This window comes from Passer domesticus, chromosome 30 (genome assembly GCF_036417665.1).
Source record: "Passer domesticus isolate bPasDom1 chromosome 30, bPasDom1.hap1, whole genome shotgun sequence".
Taxonomy (NCBI): Eukaryota; Metazoa; Chordata; class Aves; order Passeriformes; family Passeridae; genus Passer; species Passer domesticus.
In genome coordinates this window covers 1,262,825-1,280,517 of record NC_087503.1, presented here as the reverse complement: position 1 = coordinate 1,280,517, position 17,693 = coordinate 1,262,825, and the positions used below count along the sequence as shown (strand labels likewise).

Genomic DNA, 17,693 nt, shown 5'->3' with positions numbered 1-17,693 from the left:
GGTCTCTGCAGCCAGGCCAAAGGATCAAAGTTTCAGTTGTGTCCTGGCCAGGGAGCACCAAATCCATTGTTTTCCATTGCCGGGTGTTGTAGGAGCCCCAGAGGAGAGCCCAGGGGGCCAAGGAATGGAGAGCGGGGACTGTGCAGGAGCCGGAGCAGCCAGAGAGGCCGGGCTGAAGGTGCGGGGCGGGCACGGGCTGGGAGGGGGCCCAGCCCGGGGGTCCCGCAGAGCCTCCCTGCTCCAGAGCCCAGCTGCGACAGCGGGGCAGCTGCCGGGATCGCTGTGCCAGGGACGGGCCGCAGCTGGGGCTGCCGAGGGGCTGGGCTGGAGCAGCTTTTTGTCCCGATGCACCGGGGGCATTGCCGCGGGGTTGGGGTCCCTGGGAAGGCACAGCAGGACAGGGTGGCAGGGGCTGGTTTGTGGATTTGTGCTGGGATGTTTTGTTGGCGGCCCCGGGCGGGCTGTGGGAGCCGGGAGCGGCCGGGCGGGCCCGGAGCCGCCCCTCGGGCCGGGAGCCCCGGGCAGAGCTCTGTGCTCGGGGGCCGGGCCGGGCAAAGGCTGAGGGAGAGCGGGGGAAGCGCTGGCACAGAGGCCCCGGGCTCGCCGTGCCCCCCTGGCCACGCAGCCGGGCTCGGGGCCGCCTCGCTCAGAGCCGGCCCCGGCTGCGGGGGTCCCCGGGGCTCCCTGGGCAGGGGGCGGCGGGGGCTGCCCGAGCTCTGTGCCCGGCGCTGGGCGCGGCTGCCGAGGCAGCGCAGGATGCAGGGTCCCCCCGTGCTGGGGCTGGCTCTGCCCGGCCCAGGGGCTGCACTGTCAGCCCAGAGCCACCTGGGGATCGCCCGGGACCGGCAGGGCTGGCAGGGAAACCGGCACTGGGGGGAGCAGAAACGGGCAATGCGAGAGCTGGGGGTGCTCCAGAAGCCTGGACATGTTGGCAGCATGGACAGGGGGGAGCCATGGATACCCCAGGACTCTGAAACAGGGACCCCGGACAGTGCTGACCCCTGGGACGCCTGTGATGCCAAAGTGGTGAGCCCAGAGAAGGGGAACCTGTGGGATTGCCAGGAGCCCCAGCAGCCCAGAGAGGGGGAACACCAATACAAACCTGACCCGCAGCAACCCAGACAGGGGGGCCCTCCAGGAGCCAAAAGTGGAGAGACCAGAGAGGGGAAATCCAGGGTTGGGTGTTTTTGCTGAATCTTGGTCATGTATGCATTTTGGGGGACCAAATCTCGGTGTTTTGGGGATTTACACGGGCAGCAGATTCCCAGTGACTTCTAGAGTGTGGAGGCTCAGGTGCCCAACACTGGAACTGTAATAGCTCAGGGCAAAGGTGACCAGGGTCAGAGAGAGACACCCCTCTGAGGACAATAGTCTCACCATAAGCATTTGCAGGCTCATGTGAATGCAGCAGGCTTCATTGGTATCACCCAGTCCAGCTGCCCTTTTTTCCTTATATGTACTTCCCCTAGAATGTTCTCCCCTCTCTTGTCCCCCATTGGTCCTGATTTACTGCAATGCTCTGCCCCTGTTACCTCATTGGTTCCCCAGTTGGCTGCCCCTCCTCTGCACCACCTGTGCTCAGTTCCCATTGGCCCTTGGCCCTCAGACCCGCCCCTTTCCCCCCTTATCAAACCCTGTGTTCTCAGCCCCATTTTGTCTCTGTGTCTGGACCCTCTACATTGCAATAAACTGCATTTGGAGCTGTCTCTGGCCTTGTCCATCAGCAGGTTAAGCAAGCGTGCTCCGGGCTCTGGGAGTGCAGGTTGCTCACAGGGGCTTGTTGTGGATGTGCTGCGACACTAGAGATTGACTTGGGCAGGAGGAACCCCCTAATCCAATGTACTCATATGCTATATTTTTCCCCAAACCAGGATTTCTCATTCCCAAGCCTTGGCTGGATGGAGGAGGAGTCTGTGAGGAAGAGAAAGATGGCCCGGGACACGCAGGCAGGTGAGGAGGAAGTGAGTCCCCCTTTCCCCCTCTCTCCTGCTCCATCTCCCAGCCCAGCAATGCCCCCGGCTGCAGGACAATCCCACTGCTGTCCTGCTGGGGATGCATTGGGGAATCTTCTTCCCTTTCCCTGTGGCATAGGGGCAAAACCCATCCTCTCCTTGTCCTTCCTGCCCCAGACAAGGAGGTGAGGATGGAGACCAGGGAGGACAAATCCCCACAACAGAACCTCGAGGAAGAGGCAGATGTGAGCGGCTGCACAGGGCAGAAATCCAAGGCGGAGGAAAAGTCCCAGAGATCCCACAGGAGGAGGGGCACCAAACCCAGCCCAGGTTGCTCTGAGGTGAAAGGCTGCACCCTGTGCCAGGAGGGTGGACAGAGCTTCAGCCAGAGCATGGAGCTGGTGGCCCATGAGCAGCCTCATGATGGAGAGAAGCCCTACAAGTGCTTGGAGTGTGGGAAGAGCTTTAGGCAGAGCAGCACCCTGATCCAGCACCAGATGATCCACACCGGGGAATGGGCCTACGAGTGTGGGGAGTGTGGGAAGGGCTTGAGGTGCAGCTCAGAACTCGTCACCCACCAACGCATCCACACTGGGGAGAAGCCCTACGAGTGTCCCCAGTGTGGGAAGAGGTTTCACACCAGCTCCAGTCTCCTCATACATGAGCGGATTCACACGGATGAGAGGCCCTTCTTCTGCCCTGACTGCGGGAAGGGCTTCAAGTACATCTCTCATCTCGCCAGGCACTGGCGCATCCACACTGGGGAGAGGCCCTACGAGTGTCCCCAGTGTGGGAAGAGCTTCACCCAGAGCTCTGTCTTGAACAGACACCTATGGAAGCACCGGTAAGGGAAGCCCTGCAAATGTCCCTGCAGGGAGAGCTTCGTGCCTGGCTCCAGCTTCATACCCAATTGGAGGACCCACGTTGGGAAGAGACCTGTGATCCATGTTCCCTGTAATCCATGCAGGGATAACACCTGTCCCTTTTCCTGCCCCTGCCAATGACATGATGTGGGATTGAAGAACATGAGGATCTGGCTAGGGCCATGTCATTATATTCACTCTCTCCTCAGGTCGTTGCCAGGGGCAGGAAAGGGACTCTCTCCCTGAGGAGAAAGGTGTCCTTTCCAGGCAGGAGGAAATACCTGGCCAGGAAGAGCCAGTGAGTTGTGTTTTGGTTTTCCCTGTAAATAGTTTTTCTTTTGCCTTCTGTTACAGTATTGTTTCTGTTCCTGTTTGTTCTTTATCTCGTTGCTGTCCCCAGTAAATTGTTCTTATCCCTGCCTGGGCTCCTTGATTTTTGTGCTTTCCGTGGGGTGCGGGAGGGCAGCGAGCGGCAGCGCGGTTTTAGCGGGAGCAGGAAATTGGGGAATCCCATTCCTGAACCCTGGCCCATGGAAACCGAGCATCCCAGCAGGTCCCTGCCCTGGTGGCCGTGGCAACAGCCGTGGGAGCGGGTCTCTGGCTGGGGCTGTGGGAACCTCTTCCCTCTGGTGCCCAGGGACAGGACTGGAGGAAACGGCTGCAGCTGAGTCGGGGCAGGCTGAGGTTGGATCTCAGGAAAAGGTTTTTGCCCAGAGGCTGCTGGGGCACTGCCCAGGCTCCCCAGGGAAGGGTCCCAGCTCCAGGGCTCTCTGAGCTCCAGCAGCGTTTGGCCAGCACTGCCAGGCCCAGGCTGGCATTGTTGGGGTGTCCTGTGCAGGGCCAGCAGTTGGACTCCAGGATCCTGATGGGTCCCTCCCAGCTCAGCCAATTCTGTGGATCTGGGATCCCATGACCCATAGCAACAGGGGGCTGGGGATGGTTGCCATGGAAACTGACCACAGGGATGGAGCTGGTGATGGTTGCCCACTAAGGATCAGATTTGTCACAGGCCCTCAGAGGGGTTCCATGGGGACTTTCCCAGAGTCTCCAGGCTGTTCAAGAGCTGGAATGTCACAGGCAGAGACAGGGGCTCCATGGACACCTCCCAGGGGTTTCTGGGGATGGTAAAGAGCCCTGTGGTCAGAGGCAGTCACAGCCATTCCATGGTGACATCCCAGGGGACCTTGGGCTGCAAAGGCACCAATCTGTCACAGGCACTCACGGGGGCTCCACGGTGACATCCCAGGAGTCCCCAGGCTGCCAAAGAGCCGGGATGTCCCAGACACTGACAGGGGTTCCTGTCATGGGCACAGTGGGAGCTTCAGGTAAAGCTTACTAGGGAAGCTCCTGTTGGTTCACGAGGTGCAGAATAGCCCCCACGGATCCCTAAATATCACCACTGATTCAGAGATGACACAAACTCAGATCAGAAAGCTGAGGGCTAAAAGCTGCCTATTTATTCACTCCTCTTCTTTTATACCTTCGTTTGCTACAGCTGGATCTCATTGGTCATTTAATCAACACATTTCACATGATTGGCTAATTAAGACAACACCCTTCATTGAGCATCTTTATGGAAAAACACCATCTTATTACAAATACCACCTATGGATAGTTTACAATTCCTTCTCTCCAGCTCCCTAAATGTTCTCAGACCAATTCATGGGAAAGCTTATCTTGTTTTCTCTGTCTCTGACTAGAGTGTCATATCAACACCCAAATTCCCCCAAGGACCTCCAGGCTTTCTAAATTCTTTCTGTGAGAACAGCATTGGAGGAGCTGGTTCCAATCTCATCTCCAGACTTTTCAAGCCTTCATGTATAAAGAATTATCAAAGTGGAATTAAGCCTTTATAGAATTTGTCCCACAGGATTAAGGATAGCAAACCAGAGATATTTATATAAATATCTATTATGGTAATGATGAGACAAAATGATCTTAATCAGAAGTTTTTACACCAAGACATAAGAGCTGTAACATATTATTTTAGGTAGAGCACTCGGAAGTGATTTCAAAGCAACTGTGTTAAAACAAAACCAGTAATTAAACAGAGATTGATGTCACTCCCCTAGACCAATGACCATGGGCATATCTCTTTGGTGTAGCCTTGAGGAGTGACCTTGAGGGGTGTCCCCACTGCAGGGAGGAATCTCCACACCCCCCAAGAAGGGAAATGTCAGGAGACGCTGCTGTTAAAATTTGGGACAGGGCTTTTCTAGTCTGAAGTGCTGCCCTGTCAGTCAGATGTGCCCAGGCTGGGCCAGGTCAGCAGCTCTGCAGAAGCTCTCAGTGCTGTCCCTTGGTTGTTCCTTTCTCTGGGCATTTTTCCAGCTCTGCCACAGCTCCAGCTCCCTCTGAGAATGTTGAACATTGGGATGAAGGAGTCAGGCTGGTTTCAGCTTTATTCACCCCAAAAGCAGCATGACCCACCTCCTTCATTTCCCACTGGGGCTTTGCAAACAGGGCCTTGCTGGAGTTGTTGGAGCCCATTGCAGGCAGAGCCTCCTGCTCCAGCAGGAACTGCCTTTCCTGTGCCAGGAGCAGGGCAGGTCCCGCTGCAGGAAAAGCCCCAGGCCAGCCCCAGCACAGGGAAGGGCTCGGGCACAAGGGCAGAGTGCCGTGCTGGGAGCTGTGCCAGGCAGAGCCTGAGGCACCAAAGGCACCTTGGCAGCAGCAGCTGCTTGCAGGGCATGGCCAGAAGCCTCCCTTGGCAGCCCGGCCTGGTGGCCAGCACTGCAGAGCTGCTGCCTCAGGGCTCATTTCTGCCTGGGCTCTGAAAAGCCACTTCTGCTCCAGGAGCCTGCCTGGGAAGCCATTGGCCCCAGCACCTTGGGGACAAGATATGAATGACAAAACTCTTCATGCCAGCAGAGACAAGGCAGGGGCAGAGGAAAGAGGAGAGCCAGGCCCAGGGGACAGGGCTGCCATGGTGATGGCTGTGAGGTCACTGCCCCTGCAGCAGCCTGGCTGCCCTCAGCAGACATTCTGGCCAGAAGCGTTGTGAGGGCACCCAGCACATCAGAGAACCCACACAACAGGAATTCTGTCCTTGGGGATGAGAGGGTTTCACTGGGTCAGGTTGCACAAAGCTCATGCTCTTGGAGCATTCCTGGGATGGGGAATCCACTTCTCTGGAAAAACAGTTGCCATTTTGTGCAATTCTCATCATTATAAAATATTTCCTCCTTCTAACAAATGTAAATCCCCCCTCATTCAGTTCAGAGATATTGAGCCTTGTTCTGTCACTGCAAGATTCAGGACAAAACAACCTTGACCACTATTTTTCCATTTTCACAGACTTTGGAGAGGACCCAAAAATCTCCCAAGATGGGGTTTGGAGGCCTCATCACATAACCAGCAGGTAGAAGCACAGGGCTCTGTAATCAGTGGTGTGGAGACAGGACAGAACAGGAATGGCCTGGGAGGAATTGAAGGGCGGTTCAGAAAGGCTGGAGCTTTTTTTCATAGAGGATATAAGCATGAGAAACCAACAATGGCACCAAGGGCATCTGGGGAGTCCCAGACTGGCCACCAGGAGAAAGGAATTTCCCTGCCAGGGCAGGGCTGTGGTGCAACACATCCCCACAAGGAGCCTGGAGCAGCCCAAGGCTTTGTGTGGGCAGGCAGAGGCAGGCAGGAGGCAGAGCTGTCAGCAAAGGCAGGGGCCAGCCAGGTGGGGCAGCCGGGGGACGACGACAGCCTGCAGGGACAGAGGCACAGGTTTGCTCAGCATGAGAGACACCTTTCCCTTGGTTGTCCCCACCTGTCATCACTGCCTCCAGTGTTCCGCTCTACCTGGAACGTGGGGTCACTTTCTAAGACCTGTCCTTCAATAGGACACATTAACCCTTGAAGAAAACTTCTGTGTTTCAATCTCACTTTGAGTTGTTGAGAGGTTTTTGAGCACACTCTGAGGGACTGAGTCTGATGCAAAGAACACCAAAGCCCCAGAGGGTCATTCAAGTCCTTGTGCTGTGTCTGTGCTGCTGAGCTGGGCCGGGCTCCTGGCCCAGAGGCAGCTCCTGGCAAGGGCAGTGCTGCAGAGAGACAGCTCTGGCCAGGAGCAGCTCCTGTGCACAGCCCAGCAGGGCTGGGGCACTGCCAGGGCAGCTCAGGGACACCAGCAGGGCACAGCCAGAGCTGAAAGGAGCTCAGCACTGGCAGGGGCTGGGGGATGTCCCAGAGGGGGCTGTGTCCCAGCGGCACCTCTGTGGCTGTGTCCTAGAGGCACAGAGCAGCTGTGATGTCAGCAAGGGGCTGTGTGACTGCACAGAGTGGGCTGTGTGAGGTCACAGGTTGGGCTATGACATCACAGACTTTGTTGTGCGAGGTCATTGAGCAACTACAGCATCATAGAGGGGACTGTGTGACATCACAGAGCAGGCTGTGACATCATGGCATGGCTGTATGACATCATAGAGCAGGCTGTAAGGTCACAGTGTGTGCTGTGACATTACAGAGTGGCAGTATGGTGTCACAGAGAGGGTTTTGTGACATCACTGAGGGGGTTGTGACATCACAGAGCTGTCTGCAATGTCATAGAGTAGGGTGTGAGGCCATGGAGTAGACTCTGCCATCATGGAGGGTGGCTCTGTGACATCAGAGACTGGTTTGTGACATCACCATGTGTCTGAGTAAAATTATAGAGCCAGATGTGACATCACAGAAGAGACTGTGACATCACATGGTGACTTTGTGACATCACCGAATCTCCTGTGACATCACAGAGCAGCTTTATGCTATCACAGAGTGATATCCCAGCATTGGCCCTTTGATATCATGAAGAGGCTTTGTGACATCGCAGATCAGGCTGTGACATCACAGAGCAGTAGTGTGTCATCACAGAGTTGCCTGTGACATCACAGAGTAGGCTCTGTGACATCGGAGGCTGGACATCATAGAATGGATTCTGCCATCACAGGATATCTGTGTGACATCACAGAGGGGATGTGACATGATAGAATGGCTGTGTGACATCCCAGGGTAGCTTGTGTAATATCACAACATTAACTGTGACATCATAATGGGGGCTGGGTGACATCACAGGGGCTGTGTGAGGTCACTGGGGAGGTCACTCTGCCCCAGCCCCCCTCACAGTTCCCCCAGAGCAGTCCAACGCTGCTCATGCACAGTGGGGTCCCCTGTCCCCCCGGGTCCCCCCGCCCCTGGCGCCGCAGCCTCCCCCAGAGGATGTTCCACGAGATCGACCCCAGAGCCTGACACGGGGACGGGGGGCCGGGGCCCTGGGGGTGGGACAGGGGGACAGGGACCCCCCGCCGGCATCCTCGTGTCCCCCATGGCCAGAGCCCGGGCCAGGGCTCCTTCACCCTGCTAGAAACGAGGGCTTGAGAACACTGAAAAAATCCTCGACAAGAGATCAGCAACATCAGATTTAATATTATGTGACAGCACCACAAAGTTCCTTGGCAAGAGGCACTCCTGACTGAACACTTCAGGCACAACAAAGAAACAAAGCAACAACAAAACCAAAAAAACCTCCACACAATCAAACCAGAAATGAACAAAAAACTGTCCCTTTGTGTGTGCGTGTGTGTGTGACACAAGGACAGTGAGGGCAAGGATAAAAGGAATACAGCCTAAAAGTGTAACAGAGCTCAAACTGAACAGAACTTGACTTACACTTTAACCTTAACTGATACCTTCAACATCACAATTTAGCAGAAGAAGAGAGTTTAGCAGTATTTAACCTAATTTATAACATATGACTTTGAAATTTAACAGGGGAATAACATTTAATACTATTTAACTCGGCTATTAACTTATAGTAAACATAATGACTTAGCAAAATAACAACTCTTAGATAATTTAACTTCACTTAGACCTTGTGACTTAACCTTTCTTACTGGCCTGACTGACTCAGCTATCCAAGGCACTCAAGCCCCTCCAAGAGCAGCATTTCTGCCACATTTCCCCAGCACAGGCACTCCTGTGTGCACACAGACACAAAGAGTCAGTGCAAGGCACCTGTGAGAAATTCCCCTGAGGGGAGGAAATGCTCCCTGTGGATGCTTTGGCATCTCCCCAGCGGGTGAAGGGTTGAGCCTGGAGGAGTGGGGGGATCGGCCCAGGCTCCATCCTTGTTCAGGATCCCCGAGTGCAGCAAAGGGGAGAGTTCCCGGCTGGGAGAGGCCCCACTCAGAGGGAGTCGCTGGCCCAGGAGAGCTCCAAGGGGCTCCTTTTGCAGTGCTGTTTGTAGGGCCCCAAGAGAGGGGCTGCAGTCACAGCAATGGTTCCTCCTGGCCGCACTTGGCATCAACAGCTTTCTTTGGCAGTGTGAGAACAGGGATGTTGTGCCACTGAGGGAACAAAAGCAGTTCCCAGGGCTGCTCCTCCAGAAACCAGGAGCTGGTAGGGCACAGCAGTGCCTGGAGCAGACAGTGTTTGTGCTGAGCTGCAGAGGAGCTGAGCCCAGGAGCTGTTGGCCAAGGCTGAGGCCCAAGGAGCATTTCTGAGCTGGCAGGGCGCCCTGAGAAGGGGAGGGGGGGGGAATGCAGCAGCACAGGGCCCGTGGAAGCAAGGGACCATGGTGACACTGTGTGGCCCTGTGAGGCCAAGGGTCCATTGTGACATTGTGAAGCTTTGTGAGACCAAGGGACCATTGTGACACTGCGAGACGCCATGGAGCCAGAGGTCCATTGTCACATTGCAAGGCCTCATGGGATCATGGAGACACCATTAAGAGACTTCACAGTCTCATGGAACCAAGGGGCCATTGTGACACTGAGGGGACTCATGGGATCATGGAGACCATTGTGACACTAAGAGCCCCCGTGGAATAAGCAAAGCATTGTGACAATGTGAGGCCTCATGGAACCAGTGAGACCATTGTGACCCTGGGGGTCCCCACAGAACCAGGAAAACCATTGTGATGCTGTGGGGCCTGGTGAAACCAAGATGCCTTTGTGACACTGCAGGGCTGCATGGAAACAAAGGTCCATTGTGACATTGCAGGGTCTCGTGTCATCAGTGGTCCATTGTGACACTGTGGAGCCAGAGGAGACCATTGTGACACTGCAAAACCTCCATGGTCCAAAGGTCCATTGTGACATTGCAGGGCTCATGGAACAGAGGAGTCACGTGTCATTGTGGCACCTGGGGAATGACGGAGACCATTGTGACACTGCAAGGCCTCATGGAATCGTTGGGACCATTGTGACACTTTGGGGCCTTCTGCAACCCAGGAGCCATTGTGACATTGTGGGACCCCATTGAACCAAAGCACCATGGTGACACTGCTGGACCACATGGAACCAAATCACCATTAGGACACTATGGGGCCCCATAGAACCAAGGGGACCATGGTGATACTGCAGGGCCTCTTAAAACCATGGCAACACAGAACAGTTCTGGCTGGTTTGGCCTCCTGTGGACTGCCTGGCTGGTCCAACTGACCACGGCATGTTGAAGGTCTCTTCTCATCTGCTGCTGAAACACTGGTGCTCCATACTTTCTTTCATATGGAAAAGATCTGTCCTTCTCCTGCAGGCACCCATGGTCAGAATTGGGATATCATCTCCAAATTACCATATATCCAGGGATTATTCCCATAGGAATATTGCCAGGACAAGACTGCCTGACAACGTTTTAATGAGGGTCACCTTTCATCTGTCCTCAAAACTCTGGGGAAGGCTCCATGCTTTCCTTCTTGTGGAAAGAACTATTCTGCTTCTCTAGGCGCCCATGGCTGAGATTGGGCTTCCAATTCCAAAATTCCCTAAATTCAAAGACTGCTCCCATACAAAATCTGCCATTGCTGACAAGTCTGGCTGGCCTTGGCCTAGTGCGACTCTCACCTGCCTTCCAAACACTGGGGCTTTGTGCTTTCCTTCCTATGGAAAAGAGCTCTCCTTCTTTTCCAGGTGAACATGGCCACAACTGGGATTTCACCTCCAACATTGCATACTGTGACAGACTGGAGGAGATTGTTGGCTCAAAACATTTCATGTGTCGGGGAGGAATGGGCAGATCCAGCCTTGCCCTGCTCTGGAACCCCAGCACTGCCCTGGAACCCCAATCCCCCCAGAGCCTCTATCCCAGCACAGCAGTGGCTGCCAGTCCCTGGCACAGCACAGGCAATGCTCCACAGCCACCTCTGGAGCCCCAGCCCAGCTCCTGAGTGACCAAATGAGCCCAGGTCCCACCTGGGGGAAGGGCTCAGGAAGACCAAGGGGTATTGAAGGCTGACCACAAGGCAAGCACACATCTTGACCCTACCTCCTCTTGGCATTTCCCTCTGAACTGCTGGAGTCCAGGAGTTGGTAGCTCTGTCTGTGCTTCTATAAATCTTATTTTTCTTTCTCTCTTTCTGTGTCTACTTCTTCTATTTTTGTCCTCTTGCAAACTCTGACTAGCTTTAAATTGAACAGACTTACAATTTGTGAAGTTGAACAGGGCAAGTTATGACTTTGAGAAGTGTTTTTTGGTGATTGAATGTTGCAATAAACATTTTGACAAAATTTCTCTGATTTTCTAAAGTTGCCAGTAAAGGCTGTTTTGTTGTTTTGATCTCGTCAGAATTTCTTGTTGGTATTTTTCCCATGCATCCAACTCAGAGTACACAAACAACTGTAATACCTTTTGAATGTCTCCTTGAGAGAGTTTTTTAGTGGATGGGAGTCAGGGCTTGTCTGTCCTGCTTGGCACAGCCCAGGCAGGGCTTTCCCAGCCACATTCCACACTCCATTTCCCAGCTGGAGCCGCTGGTGCCTCTGAGTTCTGCTGGCCCAGCCCCAGGGACGCTCACCTTGTCTGCCCTTTCCCCCACGGTCTCTGGGCAGGGATGGCCTCAGTGGGGGCTGCTGACATCCTCAGCACCTTGGAGGCTGCTGCTGGATTTCACTGCTCCAGAGGCTTTTTCAGCCTGCAGCTCTTCAGTGCAGGAATTCAGTGTCCCAGGGCTCATTAACATTGAGAATACCCCAACAAGACAAGCCTCTGGGAATAATTCTATTTAAGTTTTCAAATCATTCGTGGTTAATTACACAGATTTCAAATGTGTATTTAAACCGAGTATATTTATTTCTATTTAAAAAGACAAGGAGAAAATGTTTTTTAGGTCCTGTTTAGGTTTTTTTTTTCCTCTTAATAAACTGATATATGCAATCTCCAATTGGTACTGAATCCAAGTACCTCCTGATGCAGTCTGAATAGATATGAAAATCAAGACCCTTCATGGCTGACAATCAATCAGACTCTGTCCCTACCCCCACCCCACCATTTCCCCCATCCAAGCCCTGGCACTCAGAGCAGCCTTGTGCAAATCTCAGCTCCCTCCAGCCCAGGCTGCACCTGCAGCTTTCAGCTCCTTGGCTCCAACTCCCACCTGCTTTCCTTGGAGAAGGAGTTGCCTGAGACACAGATGGATGTTCATTGATTGTCAGCCAACAAAGCCAAGGGAAGGCACAGCTCCATCAAATGCAAAAGTCATTCTTCTCCCTGGCTCTGCCCTGGCCCTGATCCCCACAGCCTGTCCTGTTTCCTTCATCCCTCCTTTGCCAGGCACTTTCTGGGACAAGGGAGCTCTGCTCTGCCTATGGAGGGAGATCCAAGTGCAGCCCCTGGAGTGGGAACCACAACTCATCAGGTTCGTGTCCTTTGAGGGACCAGGAACTGGTGAAACTCCGAGGCACAGAAGGGTTTCTCTTCATGGACAACATAAAAAAATGTGAACATGATACAATTTAATAAATTTAATAATCATTAAAACCCTTCCCTGAGCTTCTTGTGACCGCAACATCTGACATGTCCTCCATCCACAAGGGATTGCCATACAGGAAGAATTTTAGACAGAGACATAGGAAGAGGTGATATAAAAGATAAAAACACAACTAAGATGCTGACTAAGAAGGTATTTAAAGTTTTGAAAAATTGAGCAACTCCCTGAAGCGCCAAGCATGAAGCCAGTCGAGGGAGACACATTGGAATAACCAGAGAACAGCTGCAGGAGGAAATCTGGGAGCAAGGGGAAGGACATAGATCCAGCTGCTCTAAATGAAGAGATGTCTTTAGACACGGCCATTTTACCAGGAGAGCTGGAAACAGCTAAAGGAAGAGGGCCCTGAAATACTAGACTGAATGTTGGTGGCAAAGGTAGAGGGGAAGATCAGTATTTTTTCTCCTGCCATCAGGAGAAGAATCCATGAGATCCGGGAAATTCCTGTTCCTGGTGGGAAAATTTTGCCATTTCTTCAAAGTACTCAAGTAATCCAGATAAGAAATATTTTCTGGTATATTATGAAACTAACAGGTATTGAAACCTCTGCCCCTTTCCAGGCAGACATCAGCTGTGTGCCCATGAACAGGCAGTGCCACTTGTGCCCTGAGGTGCCCAGCTGGGATTGGATCTCTCCGAGAGAACCTGAGGGAGAGCAGAGCACCTTGCAAGCTGCAGGTCCCTGCCAGCCCCGCAGGGCTCCTGTCCCATCAACATCTGCTCTGCTGCCAATCACAGCTGGGATAGCACCACCACTGCTGTGTGATTGACAGCTCTGCCAGGGCTGGGGGCGGGGCTCTGTCCCACCACAAACCAAGGCCTGACCCGGCCCTGGCCCCACACGGGCATTCCAAGCATCCCGAGGTGTCTCGGGACATCGATCTCATCCAGCCTCTGACAGCGACCATGGTGACACTCTGGAACCTCATGGAACCAAGGGTCACTGTGACAATGCGGGTCCAGGGAAACTGTGGTGGGACTGTGGAACTTCATGGAATCAAGGAAACCATTGTGCAGTTCAGGGGCCCTGTGGAAGCAAGGGTCAATGATCAAACTGTGGGGCCCATAGAAACAAGGAGCCATTGTGGCACAGCAGGGCCACATGGAGCCAAGGGACCACTGTGACTCTGTTGGGACTCATGAAACCAAGAAGCCATTGTGACATTGCCAGACTTCATGGAATCAAGGAGACCATTGTGATGGTGTGGGGACCCATGATATCAGTGGAACATGGAACAGGTCTGCCTGCTTTGGCCTCCTGGGGCCTGTCTGACAGGTCCCGCTGAATTTGACATGTCAAGGGCCACTTCCCATCTGACTGTGAAGCACTGGGGCTCCGTGCTTTCCTTCCTATGGAAAAGAACTCTCAATCTTCTCTAGGCTGCCATGGCTGAAATTAGGATTCCACCTCTAAAATTCCCTATATCCAAGGCTTTCTCCCAGACAAAACCTGCCAATACAGTCAAGTCTGGCTAGCCTTGGCCTCTGGTGACTGCCTCTCATCTGCCCCTGAGGCTCGGCTGTTTTCTTCCTGTGGAGACCACTGAGACACTGTGGGGCGTTGTGGAGCCAAAGGGCATTGTTACACTGTAGGAACTTGTGGAACCAAGGGGATCATTGTGACACTGTGGGGTCTTGAGGAACCATGGAGACTATTGTGACACTTTGGGGTCTTGTGAAATTCAGGGGCCATTGTGACACTGCAGAGTACCATGGATCCTAGGGACCATTGTGACACTGTGGAGCCTCACGAAACCAAGGACATCACTGTGGTTCTGTTGAGCTGCATGGTCCCAAGTGTGGGAACCCATAGGATTAGAGGATTTTAGGAAAGCTGAGAAAAAGAATGGCCTCAGAGACAGTAAGGATAGTGAAATGCTAAAGCAGCAAAGAAGATATATTGGCAGTAGCGAAGACATGAGAAATAGAACAATAAAGCTTTGTAGTTTGGCTTTCTAAGTTGCAAAAAGTATATTTTAGTAAATATTTAGATGGTTAAATATGAATGGGGCTCTACACTTTGTCTTTTATAAACAAACCATTGTATGAGAGAAAAAGCTGCTATTGTTTTAACCAAAGCTATGTGTGCTTCATGTGGTTGGATAGAACTACTGTCAATATGCTTATGCTTTCTGTGATTGGCTGAAACTGGGTCTGAAACTGTCTTATAATATGTTGCAACATTAAATTTCCTCGGCCTGCTGTCTGGATAGCGAGTTGCTCACATCGATCCATTGCCATAGCCATGTAATGAGACTGATGCTTCTTAAATAAACAGCTCACGACACTATTCAGGTGTGGTCCCGTTCCATTCGTGTCTGTATATAAACTGCCGGCGTCACCAAGGGGCCAGTGTGAAGCAGCAGGGCTTTGTGGAACCAAGAGGCCGTTGTTGCATTTCAGGGCCTCATGGAGCCAAAGGGCCGTTGTGATCCTGTGGGGCACCATGGATCCATGGAGACCATTGTGGCACTGCAAGGCCCCATGGAATCATTGTGACACTCTGGGGCCCCAGGGAACCAAAGAGCCATTGTGACCCTGCAGGGCCTTATAGAGGGAAGGGGTCATTGTGACACTGTGGGAAGCTGTGGAACCATTGTTGCACTACTGGGCCCCAACAGAACCAAGGGGCCATGGTGACACAGCAGGGCTTCATGGAACACAAAGACCATTATGACACTGTGGGGCCCTTTTGGGACCATGGAGACCATTAAGATCTTTAAGGTCTTTTGTAACCAAGAGGCCATTATGATGCCATAGGATATCATGGAAGCAAGAGAACCACTGTGATGTTGCAAGACTTCATGCAAGCATAGAGCCATTGTGACACTGCAGGGCCCTATGGAACCAAGAGAACACAAAACAGGTCTGGCTGCCTTGGCCTTCCAAGAGTCACCTGACAGGTCTGGCTGACCTTGGAATGTGGAAGGCCGCTCCCATCTGCCCCTGAAACACTGGGGCTCTGGGCTTTCCTTTGTATGGAAAAGAACTGTCCATCTTTTCCAGGTATCCATGGCCAAAATTAGGATTCCACCTCTAAATTTCTGTGTATCCAAGGACTGCTGCCAGAGAAAAGCTGCCAGGACAGACAGGTCTGGATGGTCTTTAACTGCTGAGTGCCAGTACTGACCTGTTTTCCAAACACTGGAAAAGGCTGTATGCTTTTCTTTTTGTGGAAAAAATCCTCCTTCTCCAAGCACAAATGTCTGAAATTAGGATTCCACATTCATAATTTTGAATATCCAAGGGTTGCTCCCAGACAAACCTACCAGGACAGACAGGTCAGGCTTGCCTTGGCCTCTGGTGGCTGCCGATCATCAGCTCCTGAAACATGGGGGTTCTGTGGTTTCCTTCTTATGAAGACCAATGTGACACCTTGTGGCCTTGTGAAATGAAGGGGCCATTGTGACACTGCAGAGCACCATGGATCCAAGGGACCATTGTGACACTCTGGAGCCTCGTGGAACCAAGGACATCACTGTGGCTCTGTTGGGCCCCATGGTCCCAAGGGCCCGATGCAAAGCAGCAGTGTGGGAGTTAGCTTGGCTGTAACTCAGAGTCAGCCAGATCTTACCCCGAAAGAACCTGGCATGAGGTTCAAGCCCTGGGAATCATTTGTTTAACTTAGGATGAGCTTGGGAGTTCTCCCATAAGCCTTTAGTGTTGTTATGTTAAGTTGTCCAAGTTCTGCTTCCCTACTGGTTACTTATTTTCCCTATATGGGTATTGTTCTAGTTCTCTAGCCCCAAGGCTATGTGTTATTGCTTCCCCTTTATCTCAGGTCTTTCGATAGTGCCCTTCGTACTGTGCTCAACTTCTCCATGTTTATTGTTTTTCACCCCATTATTGAAGTTCTTTGTTGCAGCCACCCTCACTGTGACATCTGACCCCTGAGCAGGGACCCTGACATTCAGTTGTGTCAGCTGAGGTTAGCTGAGAGATAAGCCAGTGCTCCCTGGGATTGTGGATTGTGCCTGGCCCAGTGGATTTCCCATCACTTCGAGGGACCTGAGCCAGCATTGGTGGGGATGATGACGGTTTCCTCCTGTGGAGGATTGCAGGTGGGTTTGGGAAAATGCAGGATATTTATCGCCTATTTTGCCACCGTGATTTTAAAATATGGATCCACATCCCATAATTGATTTGGGGTGTTCCGGTGGCTGTTCCCCCCAAGGCGAGAAGGAGAAAAGTGGGTGGTCAGTTGTCCAAAGTAGAAAGAAGCTTATATGGACACTTTAAGCTAATTCTCACTGATCATGACAAAATATTTTCAAAGAAGAAATTAAAATCAATTGTGAGGTGGATCATTAAAAATTTTCCAGACACTTATGCTGACGAAATCCATACCACCGAATTTTGTGACTCTGTGGGATTTAAATTGTAAACCTTTCGATCAAAAGGGACCCCGTTGCACTCCACATGCTCCCCTTCTTCTACACCATCCTTGAGACCCTTCACCAGCAAGCTGTGTGTTGAAAACTCGATCCATCAGTCACTCCTAACCCGGGACCTCCCCTGAAACCTGCCTTTCTTGGACTTTCCATGATGCTGCAAGATGGCAATGGCCACGCTGTCTTGGAGCATTGTGCCCTGGAGACCCAAGATGGAAGAAGCCCGAATGTGGCTCGAGAGCCTGGCCATCCTCCCTCCATCTTGGCTCCTTCACTTCCTGCTACCACAACCTTCTCTTCCACTCTGAACGAACCTCCAGACTCCACCCCTGTGACTGCAGGTCACATCTCCACTGTCATTCATTCCACCTCCACCCTGGGCCACAGCTCCAGAAAATGACAAAATGGCAGCGCCCTTTACTCACCTTCCGGCAAGAATATAAACGCCATGGTCAAGGATACTAAGCCTGGCTGTCACACTATTTCTAATCCAAGTGTTTCTGCTCCAAGCTATTCTTCCTCCCCAGAAGACAGTTTGGATTCCCCAGATCCACCTCTCCCCTCAAGCCTAGAAGAACCCTGGGAAAGGATCTGGAAGGAAGCAGTTAAGGAAGGAGACTGGCAAATAGTCTTGAAAGTCCTCATTGCCCCAGGACATGATGAAAGAAGGGAGCAGAATCCCAGGTATTGGTTTACGGGGAAATCAAGGAGCTGTGTAGGGCAGCTAAAGACTAGAGGCAGGACTCACCTTGTT

The 17,693-nt window shown here is 52.5% G+C and overlaps 1 protein-coding gene across 1 annotated transcript; it reads left to right on the top strand.

The window, feature by feature from the left end:
• Window positions 1-838: 838 nt before the first annotated feature.
• Window positions 839-2,901, top strand: LOC135287631 (zinc finger protein 239-like). The gene is made up of 3 exons (XM_064400904.1): window positions 839-1,026; window positions 1,872-1,950; window positions 2,130-2,901. The coding sequence occupies exons 1-3, from the start codon at window positions 892-894 to the stop codon at window positions 2,798-2,800; spliced, it is 885 nt and encodes a 294-aa protein (XP_064256974.1). The 5' UTR covers window positions 839-891; the 3' UTR covers window positions 2,801-2,901.
• The last annotated feature ends 14,792 nt before the right edge of the window (window positions 2,902-17,693 follow it).